Consider the following 19,152-nt stretch of genomic DNA (forward strand, 5'->3'; position numbering starts at 1 on the left):
ATACGATCGTTCGCAGATATCGTGCAGGATCGTTTGTCATTCGTTTACCAACGATAAAAATTGTAAGTGTGTACGTAGCTTTAGTGTTAGGAGAATAAAGCAGAAGTAATCTATTACAACATTGTAGGCAGGCGAGGTCTCTTCTACAATAAACTTTGTACAGCGCTGCGTAATATGTCGGTGCTATATACTGGTAGTAATAATGTTTTCAATATTTTTCTTATTGAGCAGCTCAGTGTGCAGCCAACCCATGGCTTGTAATGAAAGTTCTGTCTGTACGTTCCATGCCAGGCTTACAAGCTCCATTAACCAATACTAAGATGTGCCAGGGACACCATAACTATGGTGAGTGCCCACAACATGGCACAGCCCTGTAGCTGCCCCATAACCCCAGCCTCTCACCCGTCCATCACATCCAGGTGCAGGTAGTCAGCCCCGCTCTGCAGCATACGGTCACATTCCGCCGCCAGACGGGACAGATCGCTGTTTAGTATGGACGGACCAATCTTGCAGCCGGACGACATGATGAAAATGTGGTCACCAGCCCAGCCAAGACACGCCCACGTGTTCCTGGGCCACGCACGGCATCATGGGAGTTGTAGTTCTGCGCGCCATGCGGACGCTAAGCATCCATTTCCCGGCATGCAATGCCGCGCTCACCTTGGAGCAGAGGCAGGAAATACAGATCAGCTATAAGAATTAATATTTAAACTTAGAATAGAAAAATAAACATCATTGTCATTACAAAATCAGCCTCCTTTACCACTATTACCACCGAGAACATTTTTTTAGGATACCCAACAAACAACTTGAAACACATCATATAAAGAAATGATAAAATATCACTGTCCGAAAGTTTTTATTTTTATTATTTACAATACTTACAATTTATAATTTTTGCAAACATTGTATTTTGAGGAAATGTGAAGGAACATTGATCTATACAACTCCCATGGTAAAATTTGGTGAGGGGGTTGGGACTTGCAGGGGACAAATGAGGCCGATATACTAATGTCCTCTAAAGTGTGGACTACATGAACATATGTGGTGGTCACCTCCATTGTCTGATGCCTTGGCATTTTGGTGGCCCTTAGCATCTTCCCTTACAATGCAGGATGGCCGGTCCTGCATCAATGGGATGACATCAGAGACATGTAACTTGTTAGGAAGAGAATTCAGGGGATCCATCCAATGAGGAATGGGGTAATGTGTGAAATATATTACCTTATATAAGACACTTGGTAAAACAAGAACTTCATCTTTGCAGTACGACTGGGGACTGGGGATCTACTGCAATGGTAATATTTTTACTTACAGGGATATAACAAATTCTTCACCATGTCTGCTCAGTTGTCTGAACATAATATTGGTGTCCTGTTGGCAGATTCAGTATTGTCTCATTTCCCTGTCAGATTTTATACATCATTTTATTACTTAGAATATCTGAGGCGGTGATGAAACTTACAAAGTTTGGAGCAAATGCCCCAAACCTCTAGGTCAGTGTTTCCCACCCAGGGTTCTGTATTATCATAAGGTTCCTCCAGAAGCTGCTAGAGGTTCCCTGAGCAATGAGCAGTTTGTGACTCTCAGCTCAGTTTAACAGATACCAATTATTTTTTTGGCTATCTGTAAGGGTGAAATTCTTCCCACTGGCCAGCAATGTAAGAAGCATTCTTCCTAATGACCACCGCACTAGTGTAGTGTGAGCTGTGGATATAGGAATATAGTAGGAGTTCCCTGAAGACCTGAAAGTTATTTCAAGGTAGACTATCATTGGAGAACCTGGATGATCCAGCACATCTGGAATGGATCTGGTCCAGGAATAAAAACATTTGCCAACTAATAGCAAATAATTTTTACGGTATCCATTCCAAGTTTGCTGGATTACCCAGATTCTCCTATGATAGTCGATCTCCAGTCGTGGTGAGCTTTAATAATACAGACCCAATGTGTTATGCATGCAAGAATGACTGTATACATTCCAGGTTCAGATATTCTGACACCCACAACAATTTAAAATAAATATTTATTATTTGTTTAGCACATAGAACATATCTGTTAAAACATTTATGGATATATAATACATTTCTGAAATACATTTGGCAAAAAGTAAAGTTATGAATCTCTATTGGTCACCTTTTTCATTGCAGAGAAATGATATCAACAACTGATTGCTCCATTCTCGCTGTAAGAAGACATGCAGTCTCTTTACAATAAGGCAATGCAATACAGCAATGATGTGCAAAGTGCAGAGATACAAAGCAACCAATACGTTTTCAGTTTACTAGAGTACTGAAAGATAGACCTAGATATCAATTAGTTATATAAATTTATTACAGGAACATGATGAAAAGGTGAATACCTAAAACTGGTAAGGGTAGGTGTCCATGGACGTTGTTTTTCTACTTTTAACGTGTTTGGAATGCCCCTCAGGTACACATCATCAAACTCCCTTGACTTTTATTGAACAGTGCACATGGCAGTTCATAGGCTGCATTGTCCTACTTTGCAGTGTACTGCGTTTCTTTGGATGCAGCATGCCCTACTAAGGTGTGTTTGAACTTCAGGCAAAGCAGGTCAAATACAGCTTTTTCTTGTTAAGTGGAAGTGTTTAAATATGTTTTGAAATTCAAATATCTTTTCTATTTAAACACAAAGGCATTTTTCTAAAGAACCCATAGCAATGTTTTAGTAAATTAAGTTTGTGTTAACAGAATGGTACATAAAAATAGATATAAAATCTATTCTTGTGTATCGTTCAAGCAAATTGGACTTCTGAAAGAAACTTTCTTATAAGTTTTTATAACTTCCCAGCACCCAATCTTTGCTCTCTGACCAAGAGAAAGAATACAGCCAGTGAAGACAGATCTCCAACACTGTATACTTTAATTGGGCCTAAGCAAGTGGTGGTTCTCACATTTCTGTTATTGTCCCCTTAAAATGTATACATGGTCCATACAGAGGCACGGGGTATAACTTTTAATAAATATGGTTCATAGGAAGTCAGTATAAACAATGGCATAAACATCACTGTGTTACTGTGCAATGTACAGCAAAAAAAATGCTACTTATATAAAGCACCTCATATAAATAGCTTGTAACATGGCACACCGATGAAGCAGGATTAGGGTAACACCAACATTACCACTATTACAATGGGAAAATACCACACAACAGTGGAACCTAAACATAGTATGACAGAACAGCACATACACAGACTAGTTAGGTCACAGGTAAGGCCTCAGGCACTGTGCAAAGCAGCACGGGGATTCCAATGTCACAGCAAAGGAGCTGCCACATCTAAACTACGATGATATTGTGCTCAGGCTATGTCACATGTACATTACATAAAGCCACACTTTCTTAGAGTAAGCCTGTGGTATGGCTTGTGTAGGAAGAGATAAACAGGGCGGCTTCACAGTGCTTTACCAAAACATTCACTATGAACATAGAGCACATAGATACTAAATGCCTTGAGATTTTTCTCATTCTTTGGTCCGACATGAGCCAAAGGCTCTGGGTTCATAGAAATGGATGTGGCAGGACAGTAACCCACTGAGTATAATTATCCACTGCAGAAGTCAATGCATAACACACTGGTCATTTATATTATAGAGCCCCTTATCTGTCCATTAATGAGGACTCATATGAAGCTGAGCCTTCTACCCTATAGCTCTCCATACAGACTTAATTGGCCTGATTTATTAGTTTTCCAATGCTGGGGAGGATACACTTTCATCAGAGAAACTGGGTGATCCAGCAAACCTGGAAGGGATTTCTTCAAAGTCATTTGGTAGCAAATGTTTTGAATCTTGAACCAGATCCATTCCGGGTTTGCTGGATCACCCAGCTTAACTGAATAAAGTGTATACTCTCCGGCCTTAGAAAGCTTTAATATATCATGCCCAATGTGTTCACAGCCATTTTCTGTGGGCCCTCACCAATGCTCCTGGATGGCCTTTGTTCCACTCCATTGTTCCCGCCTGAGGTAGGCAGAGTTAGCAGATTCTGTTCATGCTGTTCATCTACTCATCTATAATGACAGAATTTTGGTCGATTAGCAGAGCTGTCTTTTTAAGTTTATGAAACACTGCCACACCACATAGACACACCCAAACTAGCATAAAGGGTTATAATCTCAACTTTAGCTTATTTACATTTATAAAAGTGACTCATGAGAAACTCTTGCAGAGCTTGGAAGGTCACTCTGGTTAGATGCTTGTACAGTGCTAAATACTAATATCAGAAGCTTTGAAATGGACAATCATTTCCTAATCCATGTACCTTTAATGAGGTACATTCCCTTGGAAGTCTGTTTCTAAATAATTTGGATAGTGTTTAGTTCAATGAAAAGTGATCATTTATTGTGTTTGAACTTAGATGGGTGAATATACTTGTTGCACGTACCAGCCAAGCACAGTGTGCTCCACTAAGTACCTTGGTACCCACCCTGAAAGCCGGTGGATACCATAGCAACCATTCATAATACTCGCCTACCTTTTTTAGATCCTTTATTGCAGAAGGGACAGTTCTCTTCTCCAATCAAATAACTTTAATGTGCCTGATTACAGTTTTTCAAATACACTCACCTGTCCCCGTTCTGTTGCAGGCACTACCATCCTTTTCTTCTTCTCTTCTGTGTGTCCTGAACTTCTGCTATCTTGATTAACCAGAGCAGTAACTCTTGCACATACATGTAGAATTTCATTCAGTCCCAGAGATGCTGGGATACCTTCTGGCATCGTATGTGCAGTGTTTGGTAAAGAAGACAGTGAACAGGCAGGTAAGTTTGTTTTATTGCAATAGGGGCATCGCCTGTCCCTTTCTGCAATAGACCAGCCTGAACGCTGCTAGCAATAGCAGTTATATAATTCCACTTCACCTGTTTGTAATGCATTCCATGCATTTTCCTCTGTCTACCTAATTTGTTTTAGGTTCAATAAAGTACATTTGCCCATTTACATTTTTTAATAATATATTAACCAGACCCAAATAATGTTAGCTTTAAGTGGACTTATGTGCCCACTGTAACAACTTGTTTCATTAAACATTACATATAGTGAGTGCAAGCCACATTCTCTGTGTCATGAAACATTTATGCATACTGAAACATGTAATTAGCAGATCAAAGTGTGATTACTGTGTGGACAATGGTTAAGTACTGTAACCACCCTGCAACATCTATCTATATGAACCTTATTTTAAAAATATCAAACAATTTTTTCCCAAAAGCAAAGCAGTGAGGTCAAATGAGCAGCAATATGTATACACACCCTCCAGAGCAAATACAACGAAATTACAAAGGAGGCAGTACAAGAACTGTAAACAGTTTCTACAGGCATGGGTAGGAACAACACAGAATAGCAACATAACTTGTTTAACTGATTAGATTTGGTCCCAAACCTAAACATGAGATTCATCCAAGTCAATATCGGTCTCCCCCAGCTCAATCTGTGTGAAATTAAAGTGTCCTGACACCAGTGGGTTTTCCATGCCATTGTCCTCACTGATATGAAGGACAGTATGTGTGTACTGGAGAAGGCTGCTGGTTTCTAGTCCAGCAAAGTCTTCAGGATCCGAAAGATGGGAGGTTGGGGAGTTGTGGAGAAGTGGGGCTGCTGCTGCCCGACTGGATTCTGAGTCCTCCTTCCCCAGGTAATGGCCCCTTCTCTGAAATGAAGACAGATAACAGATGTTTAATACAAACAACACATAAATGTAATATAGACAACTGCACAATGAAAACTGGCATTTTGAGTTACAAGCAACTTTTTCTTGTGCAGTTTAAAAATTTTTGGGCACATAAATAGCATGTTGTATTTGCAATTGTAGAATTGAGAATAAGGTTAACGCCTTGACAGCTGATGCCTGGAATAACTTTAGTTTTGTCCAAAGACTTGGGGTTCAAAAAACATAAAGGGACATTTATATGTGACAGGACATTATGTCCAAAGACAAAATTAATATTAAAGAAAATGAAAAAAAATGATATGTATTGCAGGATTTTTCTCCTATAGACAATTTGGTGAGTTGGTATAAAGTCTGCTTAACCCTTGCCCCTCTGCAGTCTGTAGGGTAACATTGCCCAGCACAGTGCTTGTAATACACATATTTTTTCAAACGTAGCCTGCAACAGAAACTGACAGCAATGTTTTTTCTAAACAGCAATGCTGTTTCCCGTGCCCAGGGAAAGCATACGGACAACAGCAGCCCACAGACTGTAGTGTTAAATTTGCTAAATGGAAGGCCCCGCAGCTAGAACATTCGTCACTGGGTCTGGGGTTCAAATCATGGCCAAGACACAGGTTAACTAATGCAAACTAAATGTGGTTTGGGCATTAAGGCATTAATGTCTTCTGGGCACAGACAGGTAAAAGTTATTTTTTAAGCAACTTTTACACTGTCTTAGGCTATGTACACACGTCAGATGATCCTTGTTTGATAATTGCCTCAGGGCTGATATCTGACAAGAATCTGGAGTGTTAACAGGGCTCGTTGTCCGTCGTCCGGATGACCGAACTGGAATATCGCTGATATTGACGATATTAATGAATAACGATAGAGGAGGAATGATCGTAATGAAAGTGAAGGAGCGAGAGTGCAGCAGGGTGCCACTCCATTGATCTCCCCCTCCCGTCCATAGAGCAGAATGGTGCTGTATGTACAGCGCTCGTTCATGCATAGTGCAGTTTTTTTTTCGTTGGAAAGGATTGTGAAAGATTCTTTCCAACGACAACTATTTCATGTGTGTATGTAGCCTTAGTGTTTGATTTGTTTTGTTAAAGTGAAAAAATGCAAACTGATGATTTTGTTTTTTTTTTTAACATTTTGTAAAATTAAACCTTGTTCATATACTGCCGAAATATCCCCAGGCACATCACAGAAAATGTATTCCAAAGACTGTAGACATTTTATTAATTCCCACTGTAAACGGGTTTATATCTATACACAAATCTTGCAAATAAGACTGTGAACTTTAGGAAAAAAGCATGCAGCAGCTTCTGGCACCATATCAGACAAACTACTATATCTGGCCAGACAAAAGTCCTAAAAGATGTTTTTATCTTTCTTGGATCTTTGGTTTCTGTGTGTATACAAGCTATCTGCTGTACATGCCTCTCTTCAAAGAAAACAGAATGGACTTTGAGATTTTGTGTTTTCTTTTAATGAAATGCTATAGCTTCTGAGTTTTATTTATGTGCAGAGATGTGCTAAAGATGCTTATGAATGCCTTCCAGGCTTACAACACCAGTGTTCATTGGTAAGAAGTGGGACTTTGTGAATTATTTGCCACTGTCAAGCAATATGTGCAAGTCTTTATTTTGTATGTTCATATTTAAGGCGGATAACACAGATGCGTGGTGCAGACACAATTTACTCACACCGTACCAAGAAGCATAAAACAGCACTTTTATACCCCTTTCACACAAGCAAATCTAGTGGATTTTTTCAAGATTGATCTGGTGCTCTGTGTTTGGATTTTTCAGGTCATAGATAGGAGAATTTAATGCTCCTATCTAGGGCTGTTAGCTAGATCCGCTGATAATTCAAAATCCATAGGGGTGGAATAAAATAAAGTACATTTTCTGGGAACCAAAATGAACTAGCAGGGTAAATAATGCATTGGTTTCAATGTTTCCTTGTTTGTTTTGAATAGAAGAACTTACAAAGCTAAAGAAATTCTATCTAGTTGAGAAACAGGACCTGTCTAAACATCTAGCTATAAAATATATGGGCAGCTTTAGGATATCTAAAGCCATGCATCAGCTGATTTCAGGCACCATTATCTCCTGGTGAGTACATTATAGTCTGGCTTAGCTGAATCTATCTATCTATCTATCTATTATCTATCTATCTATCTATCTATCTATCTATCTATCTATCTATCTATCTATCTATAAAGACTGGCAGCAGTGACACTGTGGTACTTCTACCTGCAGTGACAACATTATCACGGAATACACAGACATAAAACAATTGATGGCAACAATTGTACTTTTCCCCACTACAAACAAGTGTTTTATTGTTAGTTCTCTGTTTTAGAGACCCATATCCTGACATTGGAAACATTGTCCTAGAAGGGAGTTATGTCGTCCCAGCACAGCCAATCAAGATGATAAGATTGTCTAGAAGAGGAAGAAGAGAAGCCAGAGGAAGGAAGCCATCACTGCAACGTGGATACGTGAATTCACCCTGGTTTAGATCCCTCTCAACAACTTAATAATCTCCCTATTATTAGAAAGCAGACTTAAAACTGAGGTTCTCACCTTTCCCTATTTGTCTTTGAAAGTTGTCATTTATCCGGATCAATGTATATGTAGTAGTAGTTAGGTACATTCAGCTAGACTTGTTCTTGTCCTGTTGATATTCCGCAGCTTCTCCAAGCTGCCTCATAAACTGACGAAGAAGCTTGCAGAAGCTGTGTTATGTCTTCAGAATTACAAGAACAAGTCTAATTGATCGTAATTAACTACTACTTTCCCTATTTTTTTTTTTAAAGCTGAAAAAAAGCCAAACAGCTTGCCAATGTCAATGACTGCACAGTTTATACAAAAAGCGCTCTGGTTATATACAGTACACAATGAATTACACACTAAACACAGTATTAACCAAAGGAAGATTTTCTGATGGCATAGCAGGGGCCATATTAGACTTTGAAAACTCATATCAAATCATAATTCCCATAAAAAGTTGTCAGAAAAAAAAAACCTAGGTTTATCTAAAAGTAATTGCAATTGTTTCCAGGGCTGCTGCACATAATTTGCACTATATTATTAAATACCTCCATATGCTAATTATAGAAATTCTTGCTGTGCCCTCCCAGCTCATATTTTCAAAGTACACATTTGTAAGCCTAGTTGTTGTGGATATAGGAGTGGTTGGGAGTAGACTGTGAACACAAACATTCTCTTTAGTTCTTTCAAGGCCACTGATTTTGCAACAGGCTTTTATGCCAAATCTACTATGTAAAAGCAAATATCACTTTCTCAAAATCCCTCAAGCACTTTGGAGGTTAAAAAAAATTGCAAAAGTATGAATTTCACAATGCCAAAAAAGAATTTGTGTTTTACAAATTAATAAATAGATTAGACCTGTTGGGACAGTGGTCCCAAAACTTTCTGACAGCAAGGCTCAGTAACACAGAATAAAATGTTGCTGCGGCCCGGTACATGTACAGCTTACACTACTCTGCTATTCTCAGCAGCTCCCCCTGCTGTCAGCACACTAGCTGACAATAGCAGAGTAGTGTAAAGTAAGCTGGTGTGCTGTCAGGTGTCAGAGCTGCTGGGAATGGCAGAGAAGTGTAAGCCTTACATACATTGCTCTGCCATTCTCAGCAGCTCCTGTGTCAGCAGTGTGAGGAGAGACGTCTGCACTACCGCTGGTTGCGCTCTGACTGTCACACTGTCACTAGCTTTAGAGCAGTGTAAGGAGAGCTGCCGGAGCTCTCGATGTGACGGTACCAGAGCAACAAAATTTAGGGGTAGTTAGCCACAAGAATCCCCCACTTGCACCTACATTTTAATCTACCTACAGCTCCCCATTCAGGAGAACTTGGGGTTCAAAAAACATAAAGGGACATTTATATGTGACAGGACACTATGGTATGATAGGAGTAGGGGGAGGGTAGCCACAAGAGTCCCCCACTTATCTTACATTTCCCTTTTCTCTACTGTTAAAGAGAATTTGGGGTTCAGAGTAGGTAAGTGGCCAGCTATGTGTGACAGGCACCCCACCAGCCTCACAGTCCCTCTCACCGCAGCATCTGCAGATTTGACTCCAGGTGACAATAGAGTGTTTCTCTTGAGCCAGGGATCCATGGCATGAGCACAGCCTTAAAGTTTTGTGAGCGGGCAAATAGATATTTAAGGGACTACAACGCACAGACATTTGGCAGTACCCTAATCCTCAATGCCATGGAAGTGGCCCCCTGGTTTCACAATATGCAAACACAATTTGGGGACCCTGGTATTGAAATCGCGCCCTTAATGTGAACCTATCACAACAATTTTTACTTTATATAGAAGGGTCGATAACCCTTTGTTCAATAAAAAAAGAAAAAGGCAAAGCCTCTCCTTATCTGTCATTACGACCGTGGCACTAAAGACTGAATGGGAGCGCAGAACAGTGCGAGGTGGGCGGGGAGCAGCTTAGCTGATTGCCCAGGTCTAGAACCCCCCCACTCTTGGGAAGCTCACACTGAAGCCTGATTTTCTCATAGGAGACCGGCGCTTCTGCCTCCTATCATTTGCAGCCCCCACCTCACCAGCCATGGACCGGCAACGTAGGAGACACTTATCTGGCCGTCGCAGTCGAGCGAGCCCTGTTTATTCCCTCCAACGGCGTTATTTGCTGTAGCAAATAGGATCAAGCAATTAGCTATCTGACCTTTGCTCTGCAGTTAGCAGCATCCCCAGTTCCCCTTTAGCTGTGCATGTGCTTATTTCAGCATCCCCAGCACATACACAGAGACTCTGCACAGCTGAAAGGGTGTGCTGCAGCCAATGAACACATTAGTTGCTGGCTACAATCTTGCCCTGCCATTGCTATTGTTCCAAGGAACCAGTTGCCTGTTATAATGATTTACCTGGCTGACCTGCTAGTGGTAGGGACTATCTGTTGGGATTATCTATTGCCTACTCTGCCTGTTTTCTGACCCTGTGATTGTATGCACCTTGGATCAAACTGCTTGTGACCAGGCTTGTGTTAACCCTTGGATACCTTGTTTGGTGAACTGACTACCTGAGTATTACTTCTGGTTGTGTTTCCTGGACATGCCTCTGCTGGACTTTCCTGTACTGCATTATCCGTGGATCACCTGATTACTGACCCTGGACTGATTTCTCATTGTGTCCCTTTCCTGCTCTTATAGGCTCCTGGCCCCCTGTCAGTCCTTTTCCAGACACTGCCTTTTGGGCACAGAAGTCCTGGGGGCAACCGTGTGCTAGGATAGTGAAACTAGCCTTCCAAGTGGGGGCTTAGTTTAGGTGAAGAGTGCCGCATTGAACTGGAGGATGGGTGTTTGGTGAGTATTTGCGCTGGACCAGGGCCTTACAAGACCATACTATGTATCCTTATTTACAGTGGATGAGCAGTCAAAGGTATTGGGATAGACTTAACATGACACCATCAGAAATCTACTGGTAGTGTTTGGAGATGTTGCTGGACAATAACATCTTTACTGCTCCCAGCAGACATAAGTCATAATCACTGCAGTTATATTTTCATTAAAAAAATGCCACCTATTTTTTAATAAAAGTAATTAAAGCATTACCTTTAACCTGGTATTTTCCTCTGGTAATCTTTGTATAGTAAACCAAGGGGAGGGACAGCACTAGGGGTCTGTCAGGTTTGTTGAATGCAGATTATCTGTCAAGAACCTTTCTTAGAGTGAAGTGGAATAAGCGCATCAGTAAAAAGCACCTATATATGTGTGACATAGGGCCTGAATTATTAAAGCTCTCCAAGGCTGGAGATGATACACTTTTATCAGTGAACCTGGGTGATACAACAAACCTGGAATAGATCTGGTCCAGGATTCAAAACATTTGCTAACAAATATTTTGAAATCCATTCCAGGTTTGCTGGGATACTCAGCTTCACTGATAAAAGTGTTCTCTCCAGCACTGGAGCACTTTAATAAATCAGGTCTAAAGTATTTATCTCTGTACATACCAGCATTTTCCCTTCCTTATTGTGAACCATAATGACAGCTAAATGCTTTAAATCCCAAATTCATTATTAAATGATCATTTTTGTGTGCTATCAACAAATGTCACATATAAATGTGGCCCATGAAATGCAGAATGCAAGGAAAAGTGCACTATGAAGAAGTTGTCCCCACATCTTTGCTGCTCACAAATGACCTCAGTTGATGATTAAAGGTAAGTGAGATGCACATGCTCTAACCTCTTTGTGGTGTTACCTGGCTGTCAGTCTGGCTGTGAAGGTCAGCTACAATGATGGATGGAGACGAAGTGAGTACAGGGCTCTCTGCAGATGTCTGTTTGATGGATGGTGCAGGGCTGCAGCCGGAGCGTGGAGCGATGGGGGGCACCTCAGCATGAGATGTGGAGGGCTGAGGCTGTGTCTCAGTAAAGGTTACAGATCTCTTCTGATCTGCTGTAAAGAAAAAAATAAAGTGATCTATGAGAACACAGAGGTGTATGAAATACTGTGTTGGTTTATTTTGGCTTTTTTACAGTTAGGTCCATAAATATTTGGACAGAGACAACTTTTTTCTAATTTTGGTTCTGTACATTACCACAATTAATTGGGGGGCCATGGACAGAAAAAATAAGCAACATAATGTTATTTTACTGTTGATTTACTAAAGGAATTTAGGCTGTTGTCATAAGAAAGTGAATTATGTACCCATGCAAGACATATTTCATCTTGGCACCTACATTCCTTTATTGAATCACCCCCAATGTATTTATTTTTTTTATATTTTGTCACAGCTGGACTGTCTCTCACTGTCTGAAGATGTTAATATCTGAAAAGGGTCTCTGATAGGTCTAATGATGCAGTTAGCATCTGGTTTTACAAATACCCTGGGACAGACCCCCTCACCAGACTAACATCTAAGGAAAAATTTATTCTGCCAAGAATTTGGACTGAAGGACTAAGCAGATCAAATACATAGGGGACTGAATATTTGATTTGTATTTATGTGATGCCGCAAACCTCTTCTTGGGTAATCCTTGTTGAGTGCAGAAGCCCTAAAACACAAGTTGCCAAGTAAACCAAGTTCCTAAAAAAGCTCAACATTCTGGTATTTTTTTTTTACTACCGGTAGGAAGCTAAGATTGTAAACAATTGTGTGTGTTTTTGGTAGGTCCCCCATTCTGTGCCTATTACTGAGTGCATTGAAGAGGACATGCCATGCTTACTTAATTAACCACAAACCGTATTATTAACCGTATTATTTAACTGCGCATTTAAATCTTGAGGGTCTGTAGTCAGGGGGCTTAACTGGAATCTGGAACCCCTTTAAAAAGTAGACCTCCAGATATCTGTTTCCTCACCCTGGGAATTAGTCTAGAGACAGAGATTTTTTAAAAGGTTTTGTCATCCCCAACAATTATGGTCAGAATTTAACACCAAAACCTACAAAATTCAAACTTTTGCATTAAACGCAATGTAAAAAGTCTGGATTTGTGAAAATCAGGATTAAGTCGTATGTTATAACAGAGTCATAATTCTAATGTATTTGGAATTCAAGAATTCTGATCATCTCTAATTGTAATACCATTGGTAAAATGTATCTTTTATTATGTACCCTTGGTGCCCATTATATAGTCAAATGATATGCCCATTTAGTGTATCTACAAACATGTATACAATAAAAATATTGCAAATCTTGCTTATTCAGTTATCATTGTTATATTTATTTATTGTATTTTTGTATTGTTTTAGAATACTTTTTTCTTATATGATGCAAATTTTAATTCAAACAAGTTTCTGTACATTGATTGTAATTTTTATATGTAATTCAAAAATATTTTTGTACACTAATTAAAATATTGATTGGTGTAAATTGTTTATTTTCTTTTAGGGTGTGCATACCAAAATTGGGAATCTACTTTAAATAGGCAGCTGTAGTCTTGTCCTTAGGCATCTTGTACTTACCACGGCACAATAGGAATGTATCCCATGGTTAGGGAAAGCTTGTGTTCCAATTCGAATTGCACATCCCTTCCAGTTACTTGATCCTCCCAGTGAAACCAACGCAATTTCCAATGGATCTCATGCCTTTGTTTTAGAACAGCATGTTTATACGTACCACTCAATGTGATTGCTCCTATGTTGTCTTTGTTGGACGCCATACATCAGAGTGGTACTTCCCTCCATTTCTCCCCAGGAGAAAAGGAAAGAGCATTCTTATGTGAACTAATAGGTAATAACTGTTCTGGCCTCTTATTTTTCTATTCATATTTTTCAATTTACTAGCTTAGTTACTAGTGAAGTATTCTCCTCTGTTGTAGAATTGGGTTTTGATGAGATATATCACTTTACATGTGTAAAGAACTGGAGATCATTTTTGTATGCATCTGATCGACTAGTTATTATCGGTCCTTTTAGTTTTCTTGGCTAAAAAACTGGCCATTGGACTTTGAAATGGGACACAACAAATTACATCTAAACAGAACTTTACATTAACATATGAGGTGTGAGTCAAAAGCTCCTGGAATTTGTTAAATAAATATTGTACATTTACATATTAAATTACCTGACTTTGTTTCCTTTAAAGTAGCCTCCTGCTGCACTGATGCAGTCCCTGAGCAATTTTATACTCCACCCAAGGAAGTCATTTTCAGTCATCTTTTTCTGTGTATTCTTTGTTATTCTCTTATCTACTGATGCTAATCTTTCTTACTTGAGCAGTGGGACTGCTGTTTAAAAACCAATTTAATCACTCATAGAAGTGTGACCTATAGCTTTGTCCCCAAATATTTGTTTTAACATTCGGTCGGCCTATATTGCCATGTTTCCCAGTTTAAAACAAAATTTCACACAATAACTCAGTTTTCTAAGGCAACAATAACTTGTAGACTAGTTCCCCAGTGATACTGGAGGTGACATCTAGCGTTTAGCACTCTGCCCTTTGCAGGGCTAGGACAAAGGTTCGAATCTCAGCCTGGACACTATCTGCAAGGAGTTTGTATGTTCTCCCTGTGTCTGCATGGGTTTCTTCTGGGTACTCCGGTTTTCTCCCACATGCAGTTAGGTTAATTGGCTTTCCATCAGCAATTGTCCTTAGACTTTGTTAAGGGCATATGACTATGGTAGGGACATTAGATTGTAAGCCCTTTGAGGGAAAGTTAGTGATGTGACAATGGACTTTGTAAAGCATTGTGTGATATGTCAGCACTAAATAAATATTGGAACTTTTGGCTTGCACCTCATGGATACTGTCTTCTTAACAAAACAATAATGAGGTGTCCAAACATTGTTGCACATACTGTATTGCACATGCTTTTAACCATTTGTTTTTACCTTTAATTTTGGAATAATATTACAGCTGTTTGTTAAATTTATGATAATGACCCTGATGATTATGATATTACCCTGATGTGATATACCTTAACTCAGTTACCATACTTCTAAGACCCGCTTCTTTATTTTGGGTGCATCAACTAATATGTAATGCAGCACACTTTGAATAGGTTGCTTAGGGAAGGCCTCGAGAAGGCATAAAGGTCAAAAGATAAAGATTAATAGGCTTACAGACTAAAATGGTAGAACACTGCACAATCATTATGCCTTATTAAATTAACTCATTTTAAATGTTTCCTACTTTTCTACTTTTTAATGAAGCTTGCTAACCACATCTATTTCAGGTTTATGTCATTCATCCATATAGCACCACCTTGTTCTATATTTTAATGCACTACATTTAGTTTTAAAATGTTACAATACTGCCAACAGGAATAGAAGCCAGTGACCCTACCAGCGTGAATTGTAACTTGCACATCTACACAAAATTACTTTTTTGGGGGGCTGCAAGTGTGTCAACTTAGACAGTGGGTATTCCCTTAACCTGGCAAGTTTAAAGAGTAAAAGTCAGCGCTGATCGAACTTAAAACAGTATATTACAAAGAAGAACATAAAATTCATGACAAGACTGACAGAAAGATATCAATATTGAATTATTAAATGACAGCTTTTATTGTATTGTAACACATACCTTGCTTTGATTCCACTCCTTTTGTCTTATATTCATGTTTGTATTAAGCAATGTTTTCGTACACCAATGATTTTGAATTTATATGATTTGTGAAAGCAATTAGGAAAACTGATCTAACCTGCTTTTTGATCTTCTTCCTTTATTTTGGCTCGAGGTTGTATGCTCCTACGAGTTGTTGAGAGTCTAGCTCCATGGCGACTTCTTGGTTCAGTTTGAGTTTTCTGACGTGAAAGTAAAGGCCTTCGTAGCTGAACCAGGTGAGAAGGAGAGAAAGCCCCCTGTTACACCACAATACAGGGGAGATATTAACACTCAGGAAGAATCAAAGTAAACAGTTCCAACAAAGTATGGTTTAGGTCATTGTCTATATGGTTGCCTATGGAATAACAATTCAAAAATTAGTTAAAGACTATGATGTGCAGTTCATGATCATAAATCAATATGTTTTTTAAATGTTGTCCAGAATTATATAGGTGAAAATGTGAAAAACACATTTTTAGAGATTTTACAGGTCTGTAGTTCACCCCACTGTAGGTGGCAAGAAAGTGACACACTTCTATTAGTTCAGAAATCACATAAATATTCATTAGTAAAACACATTTTTCTTTTGAAAACTGCTAATGAAAGAACATCATGTAACTGAAAGGTTAGTCAGAGAAAGCAGCGGTCTTTGAAAAAGGATGCAGGAACTATTGGTAAAATATCAGTCATATGCAATATAAAAGCTTAACATCTTCAGAATATCATTTTAATATTTACAAATCATGAATGAAATGTATGGGAATACATTGTCCATATCGCTATTTTGCTGAAATATGAAATATATCGTGTCATTTATAAACATAACTGTAACCAAAGGGACCAAAATGTCACCTAATAAAGCATTTAAAACATTTACCTGTCAGTCAAGCTTTTTTACACTGATGAAAATCAGAAATATATCTGTATTGATTTATCAACCTATCATTCCACAGGATTGACTTTGCCATGGTGGTCACATTACTAGGATAAGAATAAATATATTTATGAATGACACAATTATTTCATATTTGTGGGGTGTGCTCCGTCAGGTAGGCAGAATGTGATGGTATCCTTAGAAATGTTTAGCCTTTATATATTTAACTGCTGGTAACCAAAAACTAAAAGTGATGTGTCGCAATTTAAAACTCACTACTTCAAATATGAACTGCATGAACATGATGAACATGCATTGTCCCCCAAAGACTACCCTTTTTGTATTCCAGCACCGGTCGATTTCAAGTTGAATGAATTAGTGTCATTTAAGCCACTTCCTGTAAGATCAGGGTGTCTTGTCTGCATTGTCTTAATGTGGTCCCTGCAGTATCAGGAAGAAAGGGGGTAAGTGGGGTAGAGGACCCATGAACAATGTGAATAGACAGAAAGAATGTATAAACAATTGTTTTGTGTTTACTAGATTTGTTATTAGTGATGTTGAGGCAGATAATAAAAGAATATTAGATGACCAGAAAAATATTTTCCAGGTCCATCCTGTTGTTTATAAATTACCACTCGCAGGCTCTGCTTCAGGCCTATTCTGTCAATACAGAAGACTTGCTTCCAATATTACATGAACAGGTAATATTGTTTTTTGAAAGGTTAAATCATAGCAACTGCCAAAACAACTAAATAATTCATCTGAGCTATACCTATACATCTTTTAAAGAGATCACTGACCTTATACTATAGGACTTTAAAGTGGCATTGTAAGAACCAATAGAAAACAGTAAATGATTGATTAAACTTAAGCATACACATATCTAAAGATACCTTCACATATATGTAGCATATACAGAGGAGATGGCAATGTTAAATATTAGTGTTCTGTGCTGTCCAACCATATGTTTAATCTACTCCATCTTTGCCATCTGATCAAAGTCACATGAATTTTAAAATTTCATGCAAGGAAGATGCATGTGTAAGGTTGGAAAAACAATTCACTAAGAAAATCAATTTATTCACTCCGATCACTCTGTATTATGTCAGTATCAGCAAAAAACTTTCTCTCAGACATTCTCTAATCTTTTGTGTGAATGATTATGTGATTATGCTATCATAATTATATTATGACATAATAATGCTCAGTAATATATATATATATATATATATATACTAGTAGATATATACACAGAGACAAACAGACATGACAATACTGGTCTTCTAATTGTTTTTAGATATAAATAAAAGACTTTATCAGATGTTTTTGCATTTGATCATACCTATATGTTTGTATATTTATATAATTTTGTGACTTTATACAGTATTACCGTACAAAGATTAGAGACATGCACCATGACAAAGCAACACATCACAGGATAATAACTGAATGGGAGATTCACATTAGGTTTGTATAGTATGGCAACGGAAATGGGATTTCTTGCTGTGATATAATGTAGGTAAGTGCTCTACATCTTTTGAGGAATTTAATCTGCTGAATTTAACAACATCTCATAAGAACCTTTTGGCATTCTTTTTCCCTGATGCTATATTGTTTGTGAGCAGGCAAGAATTGAACATTTTATTATTTTTATTAAACTGACACAAAGTCAATTATGCTTCTGTTCAGCTCATAGTGATCACTCAATATTGTTTAATTACATTTCTAAAAATGGATTTGATTATAGCTATTTGATTGGCTATTTTTGTTCTGCAATATGTATCATCACATACAGCACAGTGTATTAATACATAAGCCAAAATCTCAATGCAAACAAAACATTGAAGGTTCTACAGTAGACCGTAGCTTTCATATGTGTTAGTGATGCCAACAGTGAGTAGAAACTAAAATTACACAGTCCAAGCTATGTTATGCATCAGCAGGATTTTGACTAGTACGTTTATGACGTGTGTTATGTGAGAACAAATGGTGGGGTTAATGAGATGATGTTTTACAACAATGACGTACAATTAAACATAGGTTTTGCAACAAACATAATCAGGTTATTTCTATTTTTACTTTAATAAATAAGCACTATACCAAAACCTTATGTGCAGGTTTGACATATAGGTAAAGCCAAACATCTAAATACAGATTATTTATTTCTGAGTTTGACATCATGTAGCTGGTCATCCGCAACATGTTGTTCTTACCTGCCTCAGTCCTCTCTTCCTCCCCAATGGTGGCTGAATGAGAAGGTTCTGGTGACCAGGTTCACTCTGCACACTTGCTACCCTGTTGAGTGTTAACAGCATTACCACATGGGATGCACACACATGGGGAAGATGTATGGAAGATGTTTACAGAAACATATACAACACTTATCATCACTTTGTGGCTAAGCACTGTGATCATCACTGTACATACAGCAACAGTGTCCAAGAGCAGAGACTTCTATTAAGATTACCTAAAAGCAATTTGTTCTAATGTGTAAAATTCTCTATAAAGAAAATTGCCTCATGTAGAAAGAGTCTTTAATTGTGTATATTGCTGTTTATTTACAGTT

At 38.4% G+C, this 19,152-nt stretch overlaps 2 protein-coding genes across 25 annotated transcripts in view; both read right to left on the reverse strand.

Annotated features, from left to right (window-relative positions):
* RPE (ribulose-5-phosphate-3-epimerase) overlaps positions 1-563 on the reverse strand; it is a gene marked incomplete in the record, with an annotated part of 3,099 nt that extends 2,536 nt beyond the window's left edge. The window contains 1 exon segment of the mRNA XM_072418562.1: positions 403-563. Coding sequence (XP_072274663.1) covers positions 403-524 — 122 coding nt within the window.
* Positions 564-2,008: 1,445 nt separating this feature from the next.
* The window catches only part of UNC80 (unc-80 homolog, NALCN channel complex subunit), a 108,296-nt gene continuing 91,152 nt past the window's right edge, over positions 2,009-19,152 (reverse strand). For 14 of the 24 annotated variants that reach the window (XM_072418570.1, XM_072418564.1, XM_072418573.1 and 11 more), the window contains 4 exons: positions 18,800-18,881; positions 15,810-15,969; positions 11,927-12,123; positions 2,009-5,670 (listed from right to left, as the gene is read on the reverse strand). In XM_072418570.1, the coding sequence (XP_072274671.1) occupies positions 5,404-5,670; positions 11,927-12,123; positions 15,810-15,969; positions 18,800-18,881 (706 nt within the window). In that variant the 3' untranslated portion in view covers positions 2,009-5,403. Of the gene's footprint in view, positions 5,671-11,910; positions 12,124-15,809; positions 15,970-18,799; positions 18,882-19,152 lie in introns of all 24 variants that reach the window. The other 10 variants (XM_072418567.1, XM_072418587.1, XM_072418586.1 and 7 more) reach the window with 5 other exon arrangements.

The sequence above is a fragment of the Pyxicephalus adspersus genome, chromosome 7 (genome assembly GCF_032062135.1).
Source record: "Pyxicephalus adspersus chromosome 7, UCB_Pads_2.0, whole genome shotgun sequence".
In the NCBI taxonomy this organism is placed as follows: Eukaryota; Metazoa; Chordata; class Amphibia; order Anura; family Pyxicephalidae; genus Pyxicephalus; species Pyxicephalus adspersus.